This window comes from Cetorhinus maximus, chromosome 11, assembly GCF_964194155.1.
Source record: "Cetorhinus maximus chromosome 11, sCetMax3.hap1.1, whole genome shotgun sequence".
Lineage (NCBI taxonomy): Eukaryota > Metazoa > Chordata > Chondrichthyes > Lamniformes > Cetorhinidae > Cetorhinus > Cetorhinus maximus.
In genome coordinates, this window is record NC_135889.1 from 82,843,988 (window position 1) to 82,870,157 (window position 26,170).

Here is a 26,170-nt window from a genome sequence, read left to right on the forward strand (position 1 = left end):
TGCACTGAAACCTCATGGGGTCCAGAGCCAATGCTGAGGACTCTCAGGGTTACTCCATCCTGATTCTATACCACTGTACCCCCTGAAATGGGACAGGACATATCCAAGGATGGTGATGGCGACGTTTGGGACATGGGCTGTAATGATGTGATTCAATGGGCAGAATGTTGGCTGGTCGGGTGGGTGCATGCCCGAGCCGAATGAGTGTAAAATGATGCACGATGACATCAGGCAAGCAACCCGACATCATTGTGCAGTCTCGTGATATGGTCGGTGAGTGTGCGCAGGAGTCGCAGTGCACCCGTCGACAATTAACAGGCCTATCAAGGCCATCAAAGTACCAACCGAATTAAATTTTTTGCTGCCTGTCCAACCTTATGGTTGGCGGGCAGGTGAAAAGGCCAAGCGGCCTTTGGATTTTTTAGGAAACCTCATCCACGGGCGGAATGAGGTTTCCAACAGCAATTAAAAATTAAATAAAGATGTTGACATTTTATTCACAACACGTCCCTGCTCACGTGACAGAGTTGCATGAGGGGACATGTTTTTTAAAATTTTTAAATTATTTATTTTTCATTTTTTAAATCTTCAGCTTCCTGAGGCAGCTCTACACTTCAGGGAGCTTTCATTGTGTGTGCGAGCTTCCGCGCTCGCCCTCCTCCCCCGACCCAGGCAGCATTGAGTGCTGCAGCGCACGTTTCAGACTGAGTGGGCCTCAGTTGGCCCGCCAGTGTGAAATTATGGTCGGGGCCTGATTGCGGGCTGTGGTCGCTTTTGCAGCTGCTACCACTGGCCCCTGTCGAGCCCACCCGATGAGGGCAAAATCCTGGCCAATGAGTATGGCTATGTCAGGCTGCATTTTGACTAATCTATGGGACAGCTCTCCAAAGACTCAGATGTTAGTGAGGAAGACTTTGCCAGGTGCAGTGTTGTCATTGCCTAGATTAATCCCAGGTGGTTCCTGCCATTTTATTCTAATTTAACTTTTCTCTGCAGCAGTTTGATGCAACTGAGAGGTGTCAGCTGTGGCTCAGTTCATAGCACCCTCGCCTTTGAACCAGAGGGTTGTGGGTTCATGACCCACTCCCGGAAACCAAGAACTGTGATTGTACTCGAAAGCGTTGCAATCTGTGACTGTTGATAACTCGAAAGAGTTTGATGCAACTGAGTGGCTTGCTAGGCAATTTCAGAGGACAGTTAAGAGTCAAACACATTGCTGTGGATCTGGAGTCAGGTGTAGGCCGGACCAAATAAAGATGACAGATTTGTTTCCCGGAAGGTCACTGGTGAACCAGATGGTTTTTACAACATCATTACTCAGAGTAGCTTTTCATTCCAGATTTATAATTAATTGAATTTAAATTCCCCAGCTGCCATGGTGGGATTTAAATTCATGTCTGCTGAGTATTAGTTCAAGCCTCTGACTTACTAGTCCAGTAACATTACCACTTTGCTGGTAGTTGTGTACCGCATTCCTTATTTTGTGGTCCACAACTTTTGAGAAATGTTTACATACATCGTTGTTTGCTGATTAAAGTCTATTATTGCTATGAAAAGGACATGAGCAAGATGCACATGTGCTTGCAATAAATACATCTGATAATCTGAGCAGTTGAAGCACTTTTTTAAAGGCTAATAAAGAATTCTTAATACGTATCCAATTAACTATTCAATGTAAGGTTGAACAGACTGGGCCTTTACCCATTGGGAGTTAAGAAGAATGAAAGGTGATCTCATAGAAACATATAAGATCCCGAGGGAACTTGATGGGGTGGATACCCAGAAGATGTTTCCTCTTGTCAGGGAGACTAAAACCAGGGCACATAGTTTAAAAATAAGAGGTCCCCTTTTTAAGGCAGAGATGAGGAGAATTTTTTTTCTCCCAAAGGGTCGTTTGTGTGTGAAACTCTCTTCCCCAGAAAGTAGTGGAGGCTGGGTCATTAAACTAATTCAAGGCTGACATATACAGGTTTTTGATGGGCAAGGGAGTCAAGGATTATGGGGAGCAGACAGGAAAGTGGAGCTGACCACAACCAGGTTGGTTTTAGTAAATTCAGATTACTTTAAAAGGGTTGTTACCTCGAAAGCTTAGGAAAAGGTGGAAGGATTGAGCCTGTCCGCCTGTAATTCAGAAATGCTCCCACAGCTAGTGCTCCCAGAATTATGATGATAATAATGGTCAGTAAGACTGCTGTTGCTGCAACACAAACAAAAAGCATCAAAAAATTTCAGGATCCTTCAACATTAAATGAGCATCAAAAATAATTATGAAACAACCACATAAAGGTCTGATGTTGACATTCTTCTTCAGAAAACTTTAAGCATGAATATCTGAAGCTGCCCAACAATTTAAGAAATTAATTTACTTTGCACACTAAGAACAATCTTTTTATGGCTTACTTTGTTTCTACACTATTTCCATTTTATTTTGCTCATGGGTAATTCTTTTTCATTCAGGCTAATAATTAAGCAAATATTATAGAAGTAGCTTTACAATTGTCTGCATCAATGCACATTAAGCAGTTGGAGTTCCAAATGTCAAAATAGTGGAAACACTTCTAGGAGACCTAGTTGCTCCATTAAGTTAATTTATCAGAATTAATGTTACTTCAAGGGAATGTTCTTACGCAAAATTCTAGCCCACAAAACTTCTGGCATCTACACATTGCTTAAAATAGGGCAAGAAGCAATTTCTGACAAATCCCAGTGATTTGCTTTATAGTACAGAAATTTATATTGTGGTTTGAGAGAAGAGATTCGCTTTGTTCACTATCTGCAGTGAAATCATAAACGATTTTCATTTCATAACAAATAACAAACAGCAAAAATATTCTATCCTGATTCATATGTTTCCTTTTAGTGGCCAACTGAAACGCATAAGTTATATTGCTGGAAGACCAAAGTAATCATCATGTCCTGTGGCCAAATGAGAAGCCACAGCAGCTGTATTATGCTACTGAACATTTTAATTTTTAGTTCCTCAACTTTATTAAAGTACCTGTTGAATGGGGTAGTGCTTGGGATCTTCCAAACTGACAGTAGCTTCCTGTATAACCATAAGGACATCTGCAAGGATCATAAAATACAGCATTTCAAACTTATATTTTCTAACAATTTAAACATTTTGTCAATCTCATTCTGAGTGATTACATAATTAGCATTCCGCAGATTATAGCTTTAACATTAGCTGCATCCTTCTTCTTAGGCAGTCCCTCGAGTTCAATGATAATTTGTTTCCACTCTGGTTCAATGGGTTCTGAGATGGTTGAAAAGTCCATTCTTGATCTGCAGACTCTGCTACATGTGAAGCAGGTGGTGGCATAAGAACAACATGTCCTGTCAGTGGAGCTGGTTTTCAGTGATTAGTGCCTTGATGCTGGGCACGTTGGCTTGGGAGGGGATTTTACTCTTGGATTAACTGCATGTCAAACCATGCTACAATGGTTCTATTCTTGCTGTTTATTCATCATATTAATTTCTCTCCTCAGTTATTATTAACAACGTTCTTAAAGCACAAATTATCTTAGACAACAGGGAAATCACTACAGGAAAATGAACATGGAAAATATATAGATAACAATTGACAGAAACCTGAGAATGAACTAAGGTTCAAGAGCCTGTCTTCAAATATAATAAACATTAAGATTCCTCTAAAGAGAGAAATTACATTCAAGCAGCACTTTTCACAACCACAGGACATCCTATATAACATCACTGACAATGAAATATTTTTAAAGTGTAGTCACTGTTGTAATGTAGGGAAATACGATAGCCCATTTGTACACAGCAATCTCCCACAGGCAGCAATGAGACAAATGTCCAGTTTTTCCAGCAACATAAATGACTATTTTAATGATGTTAATTGAGGGATAAACATTGGCTAGAAAAGCAGGAGAACACCCCCTTCTTTCTTCAGATAGTTCTATGGGATCTTTCACAAGTCGGGATCCTAGTTTGACATCTCATCTGAAAAACAGCATCTCTGGCATTACAGTGAACTGTCAGCCTGGATTATGCATTCAAATCCCTGAAGGGGGTTTGAAATCATGACCTTCTGACTCAGAGAAAAGATTGCTAGCTTGTTCTGAGAAGAACAATTTGGTCCAACTGATTAAGATACTAAATAAAAATTGTTACAAAAATGTACCTTTTAAACATGTTAGCAAAAAATAGATTTAGTTCATGAAAAATACTGACAGAGAAGCTCTTCCTGGAGGGTATTGTTTTGAAGAGAAAATGAATTGTGTGCTCAATTCAGTCAGGGTTGTCTCTCCTAATCAGTGTTCAGTGACCTCTGCTGGCATGTGTTTAGATGTTGGAGAACAGCGAGTTTGGGCTTGATTGTATTGCCATTCTGTTAAATAGCTTCTGAGTGTTACTGTCTTACACATTAAGAATTATCTCATGGTCAAAATACTAGAGTGTGCCCAGGCCTGGCCTGCGGAGCCATTTACCCCTTAATTTTCATACTAATTCTAGGAACTGGAGTAAAATTGTTCTTTGTAGCCTGAAACAAAAATAATGTATAATGGACCTCCTTTGACTGACAGACTTCTTCAATGTTTTGTTATTTTGTGTAAGAAACAATACTGACTTTTACCGGTGCTTATAATGAAAGCCCTATGGGCTTCAGGGACAGATACAGCAGAGAAGAAAAAACATTTTTGCAAATGTCCCTCTAGATAACTGTTGAAGCCTACAATATTCCGCTATCCAGGTCAGTCATGGCTCAGTTGTCGTACTCTTGCCTCCAAATCAGAAGGTTTTTAGTTAAAGTCCCACTCCAGGAGTTGAGCACAAAAATCAAGGCTGAAACTCCAATGCAGTACTGAGGGAAGGCCCATCTATCCTTTCAGGTGGACATAAAAGATCCCAACAAAAGATTTCAATGAAGAGGAGGAGAGCTATCCATGGTGTCCTGCCCAATGTTTATCCATTAATCAGCATCACAAAAACAGATTATCACATTGCTTTTTGTAGGGGTTTGCTGTGTGCAAATTGGCTGCTGCATTTCCTACATTACAACAATGGGCACACTTCAAAAAGTACTTCATTGCCTGCATTGGGGATTTTTGTGGATTCCTGTGGTCATGAAAGACACTATATAGATGCAAGACTTTTATTGCTTCTCATGATGATTCTGGTGATGGGAGTCAAAAACATCTTTACAGTGTTATTAAATGCTATTTTTAATACCCTCATTATTTTTTAGCATTATCAAACAACCAGAATAAAAGGAAAGGACAGTTGTACTGTAATCAAAAACAAAGGAGAGAGGGCATGGAAAATAAATTCATCCCGTTTAATTAGTTGCAGATGGTATTTGGAACTCAATCGAGGCATGCCAAAGACCACTTGGGACAGAAAGGAAAGTTAAAAGATGAGAGAAAATAAACAAACATATGTGGGGTACAAAATTAAAAATATATATTGCCACTTTATTGTTGCTGCATTTTTTCATTTGAGATTGGTAGCACAATTGCTAATTCCTGTGAACCTATCACCAAAAATCCATCACATTAAAGTTTAAGGCGAAGAGAAAGAGTTCATTCACCGGTCAGGCGCTCCAAGAAAGGAGCAGCACACAAAGTGCTGGTTAGAAAATTGCAAACTGCAGTCTTTTAATTTTCTGCCCGTTTAAATTAACAGAAACAAAAATCAGGGGAGGCAGATTGGTGAGTTCCTAACCAGCCCACCTTGGGAGGCACCCAATTAGAAGATCCTTAATTTCCAAATCCTATATATATATGAATTTAAAAAAATACTCGCCAGGCATAGCACCCCATGAAAAATTAGGTCTCAATAAATTTAACATTCTTCACAAAGAAGGAAGACTAACCATGAAAAAAAGCAGCAAACTACCTGATATGATCAATACCAATCCACCTTGGGTTTCACAGCTTTCAACTTACGTGCACATTGTAGAGTTTGCTGCGAAATAACAAATTCCTCCATTCCTACACTTGCAGGCAGGAGGCATTGGCCGCTCCAGCTCAATGGCTGTAGACACAAATAAAACAGGCAAGGTTATAAATTTTATCGAGGAAACTGCCACATGGAAGCAAAAGCAAAGGGTTCGATTTGAGGCCCCAGGTGGGAAGGGTAAAAGGTGAAGTATGACCTTCTGTGGAGCGGGTGGTGCCTCTGATGAGTAAAGGTGGGGTGTCCCCCATCTTTCTGATACCAGCCTGCGCAGTTAAAGCTGTCAGGCTACCCGCTTGGAATGGGTCCCCCTCCGCCACAGAGACCTGACAGTTGAAATCAGTAATAGCTTCCTGTGAGCACATTTTTAAATTAGGATGGGTTGGTGTAGGTCGAGGTATCAATATTTGTGAGCATTCAGCTTTCAGTAGCTTCCTTAATATTCCCTTAAATATGACTAGAAAGAAAACAGCTTCACCAAGACATTGGGCTGGATTTTACAGGGCACCATGGTACCTCGCCTCTATGAACTGCCCCCAGCGAGCCCACCCACCATACTGACACTGCCCCTCAATAACTTAACACTAGCAGCAACATTAATTGCTTTAAAGCTAGACTTCTGCTCCTATCTTTGGAAGGAAGTACCATTTTAGGAAGATGTCAAATCCAATGACTGGCAGCTCTGTTGTCCCAATAGCGCCAGCTGGGAGCGGTGGCCAGTGCTAGGACTACAGGCAGTCTGAATGAAGAGCATCCTGGACTCAGAGGTAAGCCTGGGGTATCGCCGGGGCCAGGCTGGCAGGCCCCTGCGAGGGGCATGAGGGAGGGCTGAGCTCCCCCAGGTGGGAAGGGTAAAAGGTGAAATACGACCTTTTGTGGTTGAGGGGGGAGGCAGCGGAGGGGGGGGTGGGAAATGCCTCTGACGGGCACAGAGGACTTGCAAAAGATGTCTCCCACCTTTCTGACATCAGCCTGTGCAGCTAAAGCTGTCGTGCTACCTGCTTGGAGTGGATTTCCCCCCGCCACGGGTAAAATAGTGGAATAAAGCCCTTAAGTGGAAATTAACTGGCTAATTAAGGGCCTCAATAGGCTCAAGGGTGGGTGTGCCACCCATACTTCCATCGCCCTCTCCCCTCCCCGTAAAATTTCAAACAGAAGGGGAGAGAGCACGCAGGTCATCCATTGGATCTTACAAGACCCTCATCTTCAAAACTGCTGGCAAGGGAGTGTAAAATCCAGCCCATTATGTGTGAATATATGCTGAATATTATCAGGCTATTTGACCATATAAAAATTAGAAACTTAGAAAATAGGAGCAGGAGTAGGTCATTCGGCCCTTCGAGCCTGCTCCGCCATTCAGTATGATCATGGCTGATCCTCTATCTCAACGCTGCACTCCCACGCTCTTCCCATACCCCTTGACACCTTTAGAGTCCAGAAATCTATCTATTTCTTTCTTAAGTGAGTTGGCCAGTGACTTGGCCTCCACAGCCCTCTGTGGTAGAGAATTCCAAAGGTTCACCACCCTTTGAGTGAAGGAGTTTCTCCTCATCTTAGTCCTAAATGGCCTATCCCGTATCCTGAGACTGTGGCCCTTTGTTCTGGACCCCCCAGTCAGAGGAAATATCATCCCTGCATCCAGTCTGTCCACCCCTGTCAGAAACTTATATGTTTCAATGAGATCTCTTCTCATTCCTCTAAACTCCAGTGAATACAAGCCTAGTTGGCCCAATCTCTCATCATACGACAATCCTGAGATCCCAGTAATCAGTATGGTGAACCTTCGTTGCACTCCCTCTATGGCTAGTACATCCTTCCTTCGGTAAGGAGACCAAAACGGCACAAAATACTCCAGGTGTGGCCTCACCAAGGCCCTGTACAGCTGCAGTAAGACATCCTTGCTCCTGTACTTAAGTCATATTGCAATGAAGGCCAACATATCATTTGTCTTCTTAACTGCTTGCTGCACCTGCATGCTTGCTTTCAGTGATTGGTGTACAAGGACACCCAGGTCTCTTTGTACATCAACATTTCCCAATCTATCACCATTTAAATAATACTCTTCCATTGTTTTTCCTACCGAAGTGGATAACTTCACTTATCCACGTTATACTGCATTTGCCACGTATTTGCCCACTCACTCAACCTGTCTAAATTGCCTTGAAGTCTTTTAACACCCTCCTCATTGCTCACATTCCCACCAAGTTTCATGTTGCCAGCGAACTTGGAAATATTACATTTGGTTCCCTCATCCAAATCATTGATATATATTGTGAATAGCTGGGGCCCAAGCACTGATCCCTGCGGTACCCCACTAGTCACTGCCTGCCACTCCAAAAAAGACCCATTTATTCATACTCTCTCTTTCCTTTCTGCTAACCAATTCTCAATCCACGCCAATATATTACCCCCAATTTTACACACTAACCTCTTATGTGGGACTTTATCAAAAGCTTTCTGAAAATCCAAATACACCACATCCACTGGTTCTCCCTTATCTATTCTGCTAGTTACATCCTTAAACAAATCCAGTAGAAAATTAAAGGCAGATGAAAGTGAAGCAGGCCATTTGGCCCACATTAGCTGAAAGAATATAAGGAGGGATTCTGTGGGGGATCCTCAAATTGTTTCTGGATTTATCTGCATGCATTGATGCATTGGTGCTTTAATAAATTATGCATTTGTATCCTTAGGTCTCAATTTCTTTGTATCTTCCAACATCTATCCACTAAAATTTTACCACAGCGCCCTATAAAATCCAGCCCTATGGGGAAGATTTTTCCCTAGTTGGGACGGCCTCGGTGGGGGGTGGTTGAGGGTGGTTGGGAAGCCAACTGCTGCCTGCAATCGGTGACGGACCCCGATTTCATGCTGGCAGGTCAACTAAAGCCCGCCCAGTATGAAACTCGTGCTTCAACGCTCAACATTGGCTGTGTGAGGGGGTGGGGGGAGGGCAAGCGCGAATTTCACGCATGCGCACAGGTGCATGCTTAAAAATCTCCTTGAGGCACAGAGCTCACTGTCCTTGGACGCAGAGATTGGAGGCGGCCACATGGACTGCCAAGTGGCAGGGTAGGCTGTCTAACAGGCTTTGTTCCAGTTTTGCTCAATATTAGGCCACCTTGCTCACACCTTTCACATCCCATTACTCCCTCCACCCGCTCCCCACACCCCATCCATGCCAGCTCATGCCATACCATGCACCCCACCCACCCCCAATGACCTCTCATACCCTCCATGCCAACTCATAGCATTTTTTTGCCTATTCACACAGTATCCACACTATACAGAAGCAATGAACCCTATAGTAACAATGGCATGTGTGGAAATGATTAAAAAATCTGCCATTCATAACTTTCTTGACAAAATGCTGTTGCAACAACCCTATACAAATATCAATCAACCAGAGCTTTAAAGCATCAATAACAGAAACTATAAGCACTTAATACCTCTATCTTGTGTAAATAAACATTGAGCCAGTGACAAAATAGGTCACGGAAAAAAAAAACTTGTAAACCTATCAATCAAGTAATGTTTTCCCTTCTCTGTACCTGTTTCAACAAAGAAATGGAAGTCTGGGATCTCAGCCAAGCACACATAATGAACTGGCCAGGTCGGGAATGCAGGGTGTAGGCTCACTATCTGCAACCTTCTCCTGTGCCAGCAAAAATTGGGGGCACCGGGAATGGGGGTGGTAATCCCAGAATCAGGTCCCGTCCACCATTTTTAAAGGTCCACAGAGTTTCCACAACTCTCTGAAAATGTGGCCCATCATGTCCACATATTCATGCTAAATTCCTCAGGGCTAGGCTGGGATCAGGCATATCCAGATCTCAGCCTTGTTTCCGGCCATTCCAGCAAAGTTGCACTGAAGATGCAGAGGGAATTTGCTGCAGCAGCTATGAACTTTTCTTCCCTTTCATTTACAACATTCCCTTTATATATACCACCATTCAAAGACTCTTTGAAATGCGTCAACTATCATTTGCCTTTAACAAATCCATGCTAGCTGTTCTTCATTAACCTATGTATCTTTAAATGATCATTAATATGATCTCAAATGAATGATGTTGATGAATACATGTCATTTATGATTTTAATTCAATAATATTGAATTAATTGAAGAGGAGGATCATTGTTACTATAGGTTGCTGCATGGATGGTGGGAGAAACTTGTTGCTGTGAAAAAATGTGTGGTGGCATCGCAGTATAATTGCTGACAGGTAGTCTAGTCATTATATTATTGAACTGGTAACCCAGAGGCTTGGACTAATAATCCAAATAACCTGAATTCAACTCCAAATTCAAATGGCACATTGAAAATTTGAATTCAGTTTTAGAAATATCTGGAAATGAAAAAAAGAACTAGTAAAAGTGACTATAAACGTTAGATTACTGTGCATTTTTCATGGTCAGGAGGTGATCTCCATTAGCCTATCAATAGCAGGTGACCCTATGCCAATGGGGCAAATCCAGTACATCCACCCAGCTGAAGAAGCCAGTTAAGAACACCTTATCTGCAGTGGTCCTAGAAAGTGGAAGTTGTAATAGGGCTACTTAAAAACAAAATCTACCTATAAAATTTGCATCTTAAATTTTCAAGATTCCAGGTCATAATCCCAATCTGGACCCATCAGTGATCCCAACAGCTGTCATTTGTCAGCATGGTCTAACCAGGTGCATCTTCACATTGCTACAACAGTGTCCAGAGAAGGCCAGAAAGTGAGATTTCCTGATGTCAGGAAATCTATGCCTTCTCTTATGCTGATTGTCATGTATTGGGAGCAGAGGTCTGTCCCCTCACAGATCAACTAACTGAAGGCAGGGACAGGGTGTATCAGGATCCCAAACTAGTTTCTGCTTTTCTGGCAGACTTTTATTGAAGTTACCGTAGGATTATGTGAGGAGGGCTGAAGTCTTTAGGAACCTAGACTCTGAGGTTCAGAGATGCAACATCTCAGCAACAAAGTGCTATTACTGATGGTTTTATTCTCACCGATATTAGAATAAGGCCCCCGCAACGGATTGTTCGTCACCAATTGGCCTGGATATACTGAGCAGTGACAATGATAGTCAGTTTGCTCAAAAATTCCCTCTACTCAACACTGTAAATCTCTTCCAGAGTCTCCTGAGTCCAACTTTCACAGAAATGCATAGTGCAGCATCCCTCGAGGAACTCCATCGGGGTTGGGTAGCGTCAGGGGAAGACAGAACATGCCCCCTTGCTACGGCACTAGCTGTCATATAGTAAGTTTAAAGGTCCAGTTTGAATGTTAGTGAACGGATGAGTGAAAGGATGAGTAATGGATGAGTGAATGGGTAGGATGGATAAGTTGGGTAGGGTAGATAACTGGGTAGGTAGGTATGTGGGTAAGATGGGTGAGGTAGCTAAGTGGGTAGGTGGGTGAGGTAAATGAATCAGTGAGTAGGTAGTCAGGTTGGGGGATAGTTGAGTGGGGGGTTTGGTCAGGGAGGTAGTTGGGTGATCAGGTTAGTAGTTGGTCGGGTTGGGGAAGTTAGTCGGGGGGGGGGTGGTCAGGTGACTGGAGGATCAGAAGTTGGACCAAGTTCTAACATTTCCTGGGTGGTTATCCAGGTAAGAACCACAGAATAGTCTGAAGTCTCCAACCCTAGCTTAGAGTTGGAGATGTTCATGCAGGGTCCTGGGGAGTAGGGGAAGCTGAAACTTTCCAGGCAATTTCCACGTAGATCTGTATGTCAGGACTTCCACAGGGTCTCGACGTACATCTTTGGTCACATGTCCAGTCTCTAATGAACCGCAGACTTTTTGGCCCAAAATAGTACACAAGCAAAACAAAGCTATTTAGATATTTTCAAGCACATTAAAGCAAATGGAAATGCACGGCATTTATGTAGATGGAATAAAACTTTACTGAAAGTTTTTGTCTTTTGGTATGGTTGGTTTGCTTTATATTACACTGTTAAATCTAAATTACTTTCAAAACACTATACCTTCAGAGGATTCAGAAGTGAGCATTAAGGATATTTCTGAGTATAGAAATATGGGTTACATGGAAAAATTGAGGGAATTTTGGTTTGCTTTGGAAGGGAAGAGAGTCGAAAGAGGTGAGCTATTTACAATTTTCAACATCATAAAGGTTATGAACAAATTGTTGACTACAATGAAGGATTCGAATACCAGGAGCTACAAATTAAAAACTGGCAGGTGGAATACCAAGAAGGGAAAGAGCAGAACTCCTTTTACATTTAAGATAATAATCTTAGGGAATCAGTAAAAGCCACTGAAATGGGCAGTTGAAATTACAGCAAAAGATACATGAATGCATTTATGTAGAGAGAAATAGAGAGAAGGCATTAAAAATTAAAATAAGCAAACAGGTTAGTTAGGTTGATTTATGACAATAAAAGGCTTGTACAGCCTTACCTAACCCTAACCCTAACCCTAAGAACTTCTGTTCTTAGAAGTTCTAGCATTTTTAAGCAACTTGGTTCATTAAATGCACATACCTGCATCACACTCAGTAAGACTGCCATCTCGAAATTGACTGCCTTGAGGACAAGCACAGGTATATCCTCCTGGTCTCAGCAAACACAGATGACTGCAGACACCCTTACAAGGATTAGGCACTGAAACAAGAATGAAAAAGAAAACTGGATTCCAAAGCTTTTATACAGAATTGTAATTCAATATAACAAAATAATCATTTGCATTTCGATAGTATCTGCACATGTGGGAAGTTTTCTCAACGCACTTTACATTAAGGGGAAAATAGAGGACATCTTGCACAAATCAAAGGGAAAAGCAATAAGAAATTGGGTGGGAGTGCTGAAGACACAGTCAAAGAGCAGGGTTATAAGCCAGTCTGAAAACAGAGGAAACAAAATGATAAGACAGAATGAACTAGGAAGGAAAGTCCGAATAACAGGAGCCTCGTGGCTGAACAAGCACCCAAGGATGAATGGAAGAAGCAGAGGACATAAAGTAGCCCAGTGTCAGTGAGGGGTAGGGTACAATTGGTGATTACAAGGGCACCTAGGTGATCTGTAAATAGGAAAGAACAAAACCATGAAGGAATTGAAAGGGCTAAGGCAAGAATTCTAAGGTTGGCTTAAAGGAAGATGATGATCCAGTGAAGCTTGGATGAAGGGATTTAAGAGGACAAGATATGGACTGTGGTAGTTTGGATGAGTCATTATACATGAAAGTTTGTGGTGGGAAGGAGAGTGTTAAAGAAATATGTCATCCATTTACCATTTTGGCACTAGTAAGATGAACGCCAATGCTCCTCAAGCATCATTCCTGGATCACGTTTGAATAGAGGCAATGACACAGTCGGTAGCAATCTCATCTCTGAGTCACAAGGTTCCAGCTTCAAGTGTCATTCCAGGGTTTGAGCACAAAAATCAAAGCTGATACTCCAGTGTAGTCCTGAGAGAGTGCTGATCTCAGAGGTGCCATCTTTTGGATGAGACCTGAAACCAAGGCCCTGCCTACCCTCTCAGGCGGATGTAAAATATCCCATGGCACTATTTGGAGAACAGTAGGGGAGCTATAACTGGTGCCCTGGCCAATAATTATCCCTCAATCGACATGACAAAAACAGGTTACCTGATTGTTAGCACATTACTGTTTGTAAGAGCTTGTCATATGCAAATTGGCTGTCACGTTTCTTACGATATAACAGTAAATATACTTCAAAAGTGCTTCATTGACTGTAAAGGACTGGCTTCTGTTGGTTGTGATGCGTGTTATATAAACGCAAGCTTTTCTTTCTTTTTTTTTAGTCAGTTGTCCCTTTACTTTATATATTAAATTACTCTATATTATGCTCAATGAGATTCTGCCTCATTGACACTAACCCATTATATGAAAATAAGTGACTTGCACAAAGTAAAAACCCATACAGTACAAGAATGCAGCCATTATTCAATGTGTGCTTTCAGTTGAGTGTTGATCATCATTAAATTTTCAGCACTTGACTGGATTGCTGGTAAGGCTTGGGCCTAGCTGTTCTAATGTAGGAACCAGATTCTAGGCCAATACCTAAAAACTCTCCTGACTATGGTGTAGTATATATGGAAGGTGAAGATCTCTTATACCTTGCCCAATTGTAAATTTTAACTCAGTCTAAGAAAAGCATTCTATCCTGACGAAGTGACATCCTCATGGCCAATTAGTGAGTCAGTATGGAAACTATTGTGCTTTGGAACTGCACTTATTAGGAATCGCGTTGAAAATATCCATTTACACTTATTGAATTTCAACTGCTTAGAAAATTGACAACTATTAGTGAAAAGAGATCTGGATCAGGCAATCAAAAGGAAGGAAAAGAAAATTGGATTAGGCCCAATATCAGATGCGGGGGTGCGATGATTAACCTTCCCCCATGCCCTTTGAGGTGGGTAGCACATAAACCTCATCTAATTATCTAAATGATTTCAGAATGTAGCCCAGCAGGAAAAATGTTGCTGACTGGCTGCATGCTCAGCAGGTGGCCCAAGTGCGTGCGTGGCTAGTACGATGCATAGCTAGCTGGACCTCAAAGGCAGACCACCTCTCTCAAGGGGAAGCTGAAATCAAGTTGTCACAACTGTTTCTGGAAGGGGTCGGAAGGAAATGTAAAGAAAATAGAGCAACAGCTAAGACAGTAGGCTCCCAGGTTTTTGGATGCAGCACTGGAGGCCTTGGCGATGGAAATGGAAAGGAGAAGAGATGCCATATTTCCGGAATGGGCTAGGAGGTCCTCAAGGCACAGCCTGGGCGGCATATAGTTTCAGTGATGGGAATCCCTCCACCCATTGGAGAACCGGTGGGAGGCCTGCATTGCTTCTGATCGGGAGCCCCGTTGTAATTAGACATTTAGCTGGCCAGTGTCAGGCCTCCCATTTGATCAAGGCCACCAGAGGATGGAAATCCCACCGTCGAAAACTGCCAGCCAAACCTGACAGGTTTTACTGGATGGGAACCTCAGGCAATCCAGCGAGTCCTGTTAAGTCCCTGTGGCACCATTAAATTCTGGTGGACTGAGGGATAATTGGCTTTAAATGGCTCATTAATGAGTCTAATTGACACCGTGCCAGCAGGTGGGATTCCCGCACTGGGCCCTTCCCATCCCCCACTAAAGTGGGCATAGTTTTCCCAATGCTGGGAATCAGAAATGGGTATTTCCCCTTCTGATTTTCTGCTTTCAGATACCCAAGGCCTGTCACCTGTCAGCATTGCAGCCTCAGCTGAAGGGCGAGACCTACTCCAGACAGTTGATGAAGATCATTTGATCTGACAATTGTAGTCACCAGCTTAGGTCCTGGCACTGCACAAAATTTTAGAGGGCAGGACGGAGTTGGGATCAGCACTTGATGAGTCACGAGGCATGAGTGGGCTGCAGCCAGGCCAGAGGAAAGGGTGGATTCTGTGCCAGCTCACTAGGGGATGAGGTCATAGACAAGTTCTGCTAATGGGACTCAGGAAACTTTTGTTAAGTGTAATTTAAGCACACAGACTGCACCAAAATTTAAAAAAACAAGGGGCAGAATTTTGCCTTCATCGAGTGGGCTCGGTGGGGGCGAGTGGGAGCGGTCGGGAAGCCAACCGCCGCCCGCAATCAGGGCCTGACTGCGATTTCATGCTGGCAGGCCAATTAAAGACCGCCCACAGTGAAATGTGCATTGTAGCGCTGCCTATGTTGGCGGCGGGAAAGGGGGCGGGGGGGGAGGTTGAGAGGAGGGTGAGGAGTGCGAAAGTTTGCACATGTGCACGGGTGCACGCAGGAAAAGTTCCCCGAGGTACAGATCTGCCTCATGGAGATGAAGATTTTGAACAATGAAAATAAAGAATTTAAAAATGTTTATAACATGTCCCCTCATGTGACTCTGTCAAATGAGCAAGGACACATTAGAAATTAGTTTGAAAATTTTAAAAAATCACTGAATGAAACCTCATCCTACCCGTGGATAAGGTTTCGCAAAATATCCAAAGGCCACTTGGCCTTTTTGCCTGCCCGCCAACTGTAAGGTTGTATGGGCAGCGAAAAATTTAATTCAGTTGGTACTTTAATGGCCTTAAAAGGCCTGTTAATTGTCGGCGGGCACCGTGCCGACTCCCGTGCATGCCTGCCGACCGAAATATCGTGCAAGTGCGCGATGATGTCGGGACACTCGCCCGATATCATCGCGCATCATTTTACGCTCGTTCGGGTCAGGCGCATGCCCGCCTGACGAGCAGAAAATTCTACCCAAGTTTGCTTAAATTGGCATCAGAACTGTATAAGCTTTCAAGGGAAAGTTTAACTCCAAGAAATAAACCATTTACAGAGAATATTCACCGCCGATGCTCCAAATCGTTGACTCCTCATTGCAGTGACTCAACGGGCTTGTTCTGCTGCCCAGCTCCAGGCTGCAGTCCTACTCCCCTCTCTCTCCATGAGGCTTCGCAGACTCAGGGGTGCTGCCAGTCAGACTGACTAGGTCTCCAACTCCCCCTTCTGGCTCCTTAACCATTCTCAGCGGCTTCAAGCCTCCCTAGGCTCCTGTCAGACTGCCACTTAAGTCCTAGACTTGCTGCTTTCTCCTTCACCCCATGCCATCTGGCTCTGTCTCTCAGCTTGTCAAAGATCCTGCTCCCTGTAGGTCGAAGCCCACAGGGGCCAACCGGTTCCCGTGCTTGCTGCTCTCCCCAACTATCACCACCTGCTGCCCGAGGTGGGGTAACACCCGGGAGAAAGCAGATAGGCATGCACACAGTGATGCTTGCTACATTGCCAGGTCTGCCAGGCAGCCACTTGTCACTATTAAGGAGCATGGAGGAGTCGGTTCCAACATATCAGAGGGCATGCTCCCTAAATATCCAGGGTGGGTAGGGCCTTCTATTGAGTGCCTTCCTTCTCTTACCTCAACACACAGCTTACCCCTTCTGTTGTCTGTACTCCATTTCTAAGTCATGCTGTAGCCCGAAGCGGACTGCAACTACAGGCCCTTATACAGAAGCAAACTTTCTCCTGAGAGGCCTTCCAACTCTTCCAGCACCATACCCTTGTAAATCTAAAACGTAAGCAAACCTCTTCCAACAATACCAGCACAGTACTTCCACTAACACTGCACCAGAAAAAGAAAGTCAAAAGTACTTCACCTGGAAATTGGATGGTTCACATTTTATGTAGTATTAATTGGGATGGTCCCTCATGCAGTTCTAAGCATGCTCAGCTGGAAGTGTTTGAGAAAGGGCGTTACCTGGACTTGCACAGACCAAAATGGCTATTCACATTAGATGCTGTTTGACATCATGATCAGCCACACTGCACACTTTCAGCACACTAAGGCATGTTCGTGCTAGCATCCCATCAGTTAATGTGTGCCACAGCAGATGCATCCTAGTCAATATTTTTGCACTTTTGGGCTAACGTAGCACCAGTGCTAATGACGATGAGCTCCAACGTATTAATTACTGGAGTTCATATTAATAATCTACAGATAGCGAAGGACACTTTGAGAAGAAAAATAATTGTATGTTGAATACTAAACTTGTATACCTCGAGGAGGGGAATATTTATCCAAGTCTCGGATTGAAGATTGTACCTGAGTGATTGTAACGATGCTCCTGATAAATTCGAGCTTGAGTTAGCCATGGGTTTACAGTCATGATTTTAATCTTATGACCATTTCCAAATTTATCTTGTTTCCATACTTCACCATTCTCCTTCGATGTCCAGTACAAGTGGCTTTCAAAAACATCCAGGCTGTATGGGTTGCCTAGGTCTGATGAAACAGAACAAGGATAATGTGTTAACTTCATTTAACAGAAGTTCATTTGAAAAAAAGTGTTTGCACTGAAAGGCGATTCAAATTTTTCTTCAATTGTACTTTAAATAATCAAAGAATGAAAGTTTCCCACTCCTGTTAAAAAATATACTTACCCACTTTATTTTCTGATATGTCCTGATGTGTTTACAAGCACTGGGGAGATTTTTTGGCATTTCTGGTCATGCATCTTATGATACATAAACTGTACATGCCAGAAGAGACTATTCAAAATTATTCCTTGGACCCCCATCTTAATATTTTGGGTGAGCTGCCACACCCGTTCGCCTGTTGCATTTCTACAGGCAGCTCAGCCATTTTATATTGCTGGACATTGGGTTGCTTGTCTCACTGACAGTCTGGGGTGGGGGTCAGGGTGGGGGTGGGCGTGGGGCAGAGCTATTGCTAGTGCTGAGGAGTTGGGGAGAAGAGAGGCTTCAGTCCTCATGAATTCACAAGAACAATTTTTTAAACATATCTTGGGTCCTGGTCGCAGCTTAGGCTATAGTGCTTGCTGAAAAATCCCAATACATCACAATCTAACTTTGTACAGGAGAGTTCAAACATGTGCTAGGCCCTTTACTTATACATGTAAGGAACCTAATGTCTGTATTAGGCAGTGAACATGGAAAGCTGAAAAATGGTCCATTATAATATAGGGCCAAGCATCTTTCGGGAGTCCTTGAGGTGCAGACATTGGTCCTAAAATTAGCTATCTATGTGTCTGTTTGTCTATTTTTTCCTCCTTGTGATCCAACTTGAATTTGTTCATAGTAGAAGGGGATTATTTCCCTCCATTCAGGTTACTCTACCAATAATACACTGGAGTTTTTTTACAAGGGTGGGGAGAGGCCCTCATTATACACTCAGGGTTGATTTGGAGTCCCGATGCAGGGATGGAGAGAAATTCAATGGTGCTATAAAGGCTATATTTAACTTGGGCCATATGGTGGAAATGGAATTAAAATGTTTAATTAATCTGCTGTATGCTGTATTTACTGTCCCATTCCAGCTCTGTTGTCATATACACTGCGGCCTTCTGCTGGTTGACCTAGTTGTCGCCATTTTATGAAATGTTTTGGGCTGCATCCAGGGCTTCATCAGCACCGTGGGGTCATGCAAAAATTTACACTTTAATGCTGAGGCCAGTTCACCATACTTCTATGTACCAGCATAAATAAAAGGTTAACAATTTAGTTAGCCGCCAGTTAGACCACCGCCCTACCTCATTTGATTAGGTAAAGCGTCAGGTGAAACAGCTAGACGTTTGTGGGCAACTATTACTGTAAACAGCAAAGCAAATACATTGAGTATATTTAAACAATAATTTTTTCAAAACAAAATGCATTCTTTATACATTATTTCCTTTCAAAACTCTCAGATTGAGGGAATGTTTTGAAGTATTTAAAATATTGGGAGGTATTGTTATTTTGAAATATCTTGCAAACATGTGCAAGCTTACTACAGTCTTCATTCTCTTCCTGCAGAATTTGGATGAATTGAGGTAGAATTTGACCTTGAGGTGTCAAAGAATTCCAGAGGCTATGATTCTACTGTGGATTGTAATATTCTAGTCATTTGGAACCGAGCAGAGCTGCCTCTAGTTTCACTCCAGGTGAGCTGAAGAATGGTCCAGTCTCAAAAGATTATGTTCTCCCACTGACATTGACAGGACAAATCTCTTTTGAACCTGGTCTCCTTTTCTGAACTTCTATACAGGGGCAGAGAAAGGCAGGGTACACATTTGAGTCTGGTTCCAGCCTGTTATTTTAAGTTTTGTGCTCTAGTCCTGGGAATAGCCATATATATGCAGGCTCAACACAGTCACTTATGTGTTCCTCACAGCTATAGAAGGGTATAAAATATCGTATAATATCTTTTGCTGAAAAAAGTTTTCATTTGAAAAGTACAGAAATATTTAAAAATACAGAAATATGATGCCTAATGATCCATATCATGGGGAAACCAGATGCTGAAATATAAAAGCCTAACTTGGAGAAACGTTTTCAAATTCTGTGCTATATATTACAAAATAACTGATCTAGTTTGGTCAGATGGTGTTAGTCAGTTACTTTCTGAGGTTTGGAGTTCTAACATTACTGTGAATGTGTAATTGTTAAACCCATAGAAAAATGCCTCTGCATAAATCTCACCTCCATTAATAACCAGCATTCTCTCACTGCCATCAAACTTCATAGACTCTATGAGGTTCTCCTTGGAGTCACTCCAGTAGATTCTGTCATCATTAAGATAATCTATAGTAAGGCCTGTTGGCCAGCCCAGGTCACTGTTAACCAGCACTTGCCGGTGCTGTCCATCCATCCAGGCACACTCTATCTTGGGATATCTGCCCCAGTCTGTCCAGTAGAACAGCCTGAAAAAAATGGTTAAAGGCAGCATCTGTAAGAATTTGCTGTATCCTTTGAAGAATTAAAATACATTTACATTCCATTGGCATAATTAGAATGCTTTATTTTAATATGGGTCATTTTATTCAATAAATGAGTGCATTATTTAGAAAGCAAAAAGGGGCCAATAATCTGGAAAGCAAATGATACACATCCTAAGTGTCAAATATGCTTTCCAAGGACCTCCACTGTACAGCCTGTCAATATTTGCAGCATTAGGGAGAGGTGTATTAATTCCAATGCCATTGGCTGGAACCTACATCACTGGGGCACATCTAGGGCACCCATCTTATACCACAGGTTACAAATTGAAATTGTTATAGCAGGTGGATGGTAAATGCCAAGCTGCCCAAATCCCAGAGGGAAAATTGAAGCAATTGCCACAACTATTTGCAATTTGTACTTATTCTGAGATGCTGGCTTTGAATTCAGTAAAAAGGCCAACAAGTCTTACAGGTTTCTTACCAAACAAAATTAAACCTTTATTAAATAGGAAAAAAAATGATTTTAAGCACATACATAGGTTTACAAATTACTACTATGATAACTCCTAGCTCCCCTGATTAATCTAACTCCCAGTTACACCTCCATTAAGGCATCAGTAAAACAAAAAGGGCTGAATTTTCTGGCTGGCGAGGGGTGGGGGGGCGGGGGGAGGTGGGGGGGCGCGATCGGGTCTGAGATGCCATTTTACATGGGCAGGCCAATTAAGGCCCGCCCAGCGTATTTCACAACTCCCATGCATAGCGGGAGTGGGCAGGCAGCGGCAGGCACGCTCAGCCCGCCAGGTATAAAGGAAGGCCTATATAAAGTAAGGTCTGGCAGCCTTGGAAAGGCTGCTCACAATGGCTGGGCAAAGGGCTCTGCAGAGGGGCAATGGAGGTGCCGCAAGTCTGGAGGATAGGCCATCGTGGCAGGCCAGGCCGGAGGGTAGGCCATCGGGGCAGGCCTGGCCAGAGGGTAGGCCATCGGGTCAGGCCCGGCCGGAGGGTAGGCCATCGGGGCAGGCCCGGCCGGAGAGTAGGCCATCGGGGCAGGCCTGGCCGGAGGGTAGGCCATCGGGGCAGGCCAGGCCGGAGGGTAGGCTATCGGGGAAGGCCAGGCCGGAGGGTAGGCCATCGGGGCAGGCCCGGCCGGAGGGTAGGCCATCGGGGAAGGCCAGGCCGGAGGGTAGGCCATCGGGGCAGGCCAGGCCAGAGGGTAGGGCGGGAGGGGCCAGTGTGCCCCTCATTTTTCTGATGATTGCCTTGCTGCCCTCCTCGAGGAGGTGGCAGCTCAGTGGGAGGTGCTGGTTTGCCAGGATGGGAGGAGGAGGCCCGCCCGCCTGATGAAACATGCCTGGGAGGAGGTGGTGAGCTCCTGCAACGTGGTGCGGCGCACCTGGATCCAGTGTTGCAAGCTCTTCTACGACTTGTTGCACTCTGGAAGGGTGAGGACAATGTTGGCATTGGTCAGTTAACGCAACAGTCGGCTTAACCCCCTTGCTGCCACCGCCTCCCCCACTCCACCATCACCCCCCAACCAAGTCTGAGTGCAGATACTGCATTGAATCAGTGACGGCATGTGTCCTTCACTGGGTGGGCCAGCAGATATTGCCCATGCCGAGGTCAGCCTGAGAGGGTGGTGAAGAGATGGTTTCTGCGCCTGCAGCATGTAGTACACTGAGACCCACATTACTGTTTTCAGAGCAACCTGGAGAAGCTGCACCTGGGCACAGTGCTGGAACTGCAGGACATGTCCAAGTCAGGGTGATGACATGCTGGGAGGGGAGCTTCAAGGTGGTGTGACAATGAGCCATCTGCTGCCCTCTGCACTCCATGTGCTTGTGCCTCCTTGCTATGGAAGGATATATCGTGTGGTGCTTAATGTGATGTAGGCCAAGAGGAGGGTGGGGGGCTGGGGAACAGGCCTAGCATTCTGTGTGAGTGTTGGGCAGCAGCAGGGTGAGGAGACACTGGAGCCCTGATATGTCCCACTCTGGTTGGGGTGGGCCGTGTGCGAAGAGAGTCCATGTACAATTTGCACAAATCAATGCTCTTCTCTCATTTTCAGGAGAATGCTCATAACACGGCAGAGTGTGTGAGGACTGGCGGTGGCCAGGCGCAGTTAGCCATTCTCAGCCAGTTTGAGCAGGAGGCCCTGGATTTGGAGAGGCACCATGCACCCAGGTCCACTGGTGTTGGTGAGGCTGGGGTGCCACGGGCAGCTATGTTTGCCCAGCAGTGAGGTCACCATTGTTCTCCCAACAGCCATGGCAGTGCTGAATGTTCAGTGATTTAATTTTGCAACATGGCTTGACCATTGCTTATGGAAGGATGAGTGCATAATGATCCGGGGGACGGGGATGCATATTGACATTGTCTCCACGTTAACTGATCTAATGTCTTTGTTCTTCCTTTCAGCATCAGCGGAGCAGAACCGGAAGGAGGAGCAGCAGAGGCCCCCTCTCACACCTGAGGGCGCTAAAGTCCCATCAGTGTCACACCATCTCTGCCAGGCAGGCACCAGCGCAGATACTGGCACCTCGGTGGGAATTAAAACATCGACTAGTGTCCCGGGGCACAGCAGTGAGGGCACTTCACAGTTGCTGGAGAAGCTGGCAGAGACAGAGAGTGGCCATGGCACCAGCAGTCGGAGGACTGCAGGGGACCAGGCACATGCTCAGTCGGTGCCTGATGATGTGCCTCCGGAGTCGACTGCGACGCAGCAGAGGCACAAAATGTGGCCAGTTATGCGAAAGCATCTGGGGGAGATACATGAGGCTACGCTTGGCTTGGTGTCCGTGGTGGAGGAGTCTACGTGGATGATTGCCGAAGCAATGAGCCTCATGTCCAAATGCCATGCATCCTCCATTGAGAGAGTGGCGACTCTCGTGGACAGGCTCCTTCAGGAGACCGTCAGGGCTTCCTGGGGATACGCTCTGACCAGCAAGCCCTCACATCGGCATTGACCTCAGCTGGTCAGTGCCAGCATGAGAGATGGTCTGGGCACCAAGTTTCCCAGCTCGGTGCCCATCCATCCACAGTGAACAGGGAGAACCTCACGTCGGCGCAGCAGCTGCCTGTCGTCCCTGTGGGCACCTCTCACGGCACTCCAGATTAGGACGGCAGCTCCTCCGCCCCTCTCCCAGTGACTGTAGTATCCAGTGAGGCTGCGACAACTGGGGAGATGCCAGCTGTGGAACTGGCAGACCCCTCTCAGGCCAGAGGACGACCACCAAGATCATTGAGGCCAACAGGACAGCAGAGTCAGCAGGCTGTCTCATATGCCACTCTGAGCGATGGGGCAGTGCCAAGATGCAGCACCCGGAAACAAAAGCATAAGGCATCTTAGCACACCATGGGTTTATCACTGGTGCTTTTGTGTTGGCCTGAGATGAGGTCTTTATGATTTGCTTTGAATTGGAACATGATTGTCATTTTTTTTGCTTAAGTTTCTTTACCTGTGATATTAAGTTCAGACATATCACCATGGCTGCATGTGTATGGTTTCCAAAAATGTTATGAGTGTTTTGTGGGACATTCAGCTTTATTAACAAGGCCCTTAGTTACTGATCCTGAACTGGCAGTTTTTGCACTTAGGTATCGAGTATGGAACCTACAGCCCAGGCTTGTCCTGGAGGTCCATCTGTGGTGTGCTACCTGAAGGTTCGTTGGATTAAAGCCTCCCGGGTGTCCCTGCCTCCCTGCAGTATGCCCGGGTCAGCATCTACCCCCTCAGCATTTCCCTGTGTGCGCTCATCCTCAGAATCACTGCTGGACTCATCGTGTGCAGCCGCATCCACTGCGTCGACATCTTCATCGTCCACTGCATCCCCCCTTCCCCAGCGCAAGATTGTGGAGAGCGCAGCATGCTACCACTATCACCGAGACACGATCTGGGGGGTACTGGAGTGCGCCCCCTGAGCAGTCCAGGCATCAGAAGTGCATCTTGAGAAGACCAATGGTTCTCTCTGCCACAGCTCTTGTGGAGCCGTGGCTCCTATTGTACCGCTGCTCAGTTTCTGTTCTTGGATGGCGGAGAGGCGTCTTGAGCCACCTTCTGAGGGGATAGCCCTTGTCACCCAGCAGCCAGCCATCCAGCCAGGTTGGAGCACTGAAGAGCCCCGGCACCTGGGAGTGTCTGAGGATGTGGGCGTTGTGGGAGCTGCCTGGGTACCTTGCACAGACTTGTAGAATCAGCATCCTGTGATCACACACTATCTGCACGTTCATGGAGTGGAAGCTCTTCCTGTTGACGAAGGCACTGGGCTCACCCGTTGGCGCCTTGATGGCCACATGTGTACAATCGATTGCACCCTGGACACGGGGGAAGCCAGCAATGGCCGCGAAGCCTCTGGCTCGCTCTGTCTGGCTTGTCTGGTCCCAACGGAAGTGGATGAAGGTCAATGCACGCCTGAACAGAGCGTCGGTAACCTGCTTGACACAAGTGTGGACAGCTGATTGAGAGGCACCGCAAAGATTACCCACTGATCCCTGGAAGGAGCCAGAGACAAATTAGTTGAGGGCAGCTGTGACCTTCAGAAACACTGGCATGGGGTGTCCACCCACACAGTTAGCGGATATCTCAGGGCCAATCATCTGACAGATATAGTTGACTGTCTCCCTTGAGAGACGGAGCCTCCTTCGGAACTGCACCTCAGTCATAATGAGGTAGCTGCTTTTCCGCCTGTAAACACTGGCAACAGGGTAGTGGTGTCTTCTGCGGCCTCTTCCACCTTGGACTTCCTGTTGGCCCAGTGCCCCTTGTGTCTGCGCCTATCCTCCCACAGGTGGCTCCCCTGGAGGCAGAATAGGGACACCTGGCCTCCTCTCCCTTTTAGCCCTCTCTTCCTCCTCAGAGGAGGTGCCTCCAGCAGAGACCACAATCTCCATTCCCAGGATAAGGGAAGGCTGTCTGATACCTGGAAGGCCCCAAGTGTTACAACTCCTTCAGAGTCCTGAACTGAAGCCTGTTATTTCTGTCAAAGCAGCTCTGAAGCGAAACAAAGTTGTCCTGTTCGCACAATCAAGTAGCAGTAAGTAATAAACTAAAGTTCTAACAACTCACATTAGCGAGCCCACTCACCCCTCTTATCCCACCCCTGGATGAGGTTTTTGAAAATGTAGCCTACTCATTGTGCCCGTGCGACTCATAAAAATTGCACGGGCTGCGCAAAATGGAAATCAATTGCTGCCTCAAGGGCCTTAACTGGCCCATTAACTAATGGCGGGTGCACCTCCAAACTCATAGCGCGCCCGCCTTCCGAAATATCGCGATGGCACGCGGTGACGTTGGGACGCACGCCCAACGTCATCGCGCGTCATTTTACACGCATGCACATCAGGCCCGCCCGCGCATGACAACTGTAAAATCCCGGCCACTGTTTCTTAACTTCTCCTGGCTAGGTGAAACATTTCACCCTCTCTTTTGAATTCACACTAGTCTGGTTTATTTAAAAATTCAAATATTCCCTTTACATCTAATATTCTAAAACTTCACCCATGTTTACCTACACACACACACACAGCACACACACACATACAATGAAAATTATTATATCTTCCTGACAAATTGGAGGTTGCCATTTACAAGAAGGCGAATGCAAGGTCTCCCCGGGAAGGAACTTCGCTATGTCTTTATAGTGGCCCATATTAAATTATTTTTTTTAAAGAAAAAATCTTTCCCTTCAGGGGTCCAGGTCATTATCCTAACCTGGATAGCCATGTGGGCCCACCTTCTATCCTTAGTTGGCTCGGTATACCTCTTTTAATGCCAGTTAGCTTACACTGACTCCCTTCAAGAGTTGGAAATGAGGGAACTCACAATGCAGGAAAGGCTTTCCCCCACCCTCGCCCTCCCCCCATCTTGCACCAATGGTTTTTGGGTGCACAGAGGCTCTTCTTCCAACACTCCATCCCAGAATCCCCAGATTAAGACCCTGCCTTTCCAGGTCCTAGCCTAAATTCTGGCATTTAAGGCACACCTCAGTTAAAGTATATGGTAAAAGTGTGCTGACATGGTCACCAATTTGTATCTCAAGCTCTGAAAACATACAAACAAGGAGCAGGAATAGGCCATTCGGT

The 26,170-nt window shown here is 45.0% G+C and overlaps 1 protein-coding gene across 2 annotated transcripts in view; it reads right to left on the reverse strand.

The window, feature by feature from the left end:
- The window catches only part of lrp2a (low density lipoprotein receptor-related protein 2a), a 361,142-nt gene that overhangs the window by 11,995 nt on the left and 322,977 nt on the right, over positions 1-26,170 (reverse strand). For both annotated transcript variants that reach the window (XM_078552334.1, XM_078552333.1), the window contains exons 69-74: positions 19,851-20,071; positions 17,476-17,655; positions 12,412-12,531; positions 5,913-6,000; positions 2,999-3,066; positions 2,080-2,197 (exon numbers count right to left, since the gene is read on the reverse strand). In XM_078552334.1, the coding sequence (XP_078408460.1) occupies positions 2,080-2,197; positions 2,999-3,066; positions 5,913-6,000; positions 12,412-12,531; positions 17,476-17,655; positions 19,851-20,071 (795 nt within the window). The remainder of the gene's footprint in view (positions 1-2,079; positions 2,198-2,998; positions 3,067-5,912; positions 6,001-12,411; positions 12,532-17,475; positions 17,656-19,850; positions 20,072-26,170) is intronic.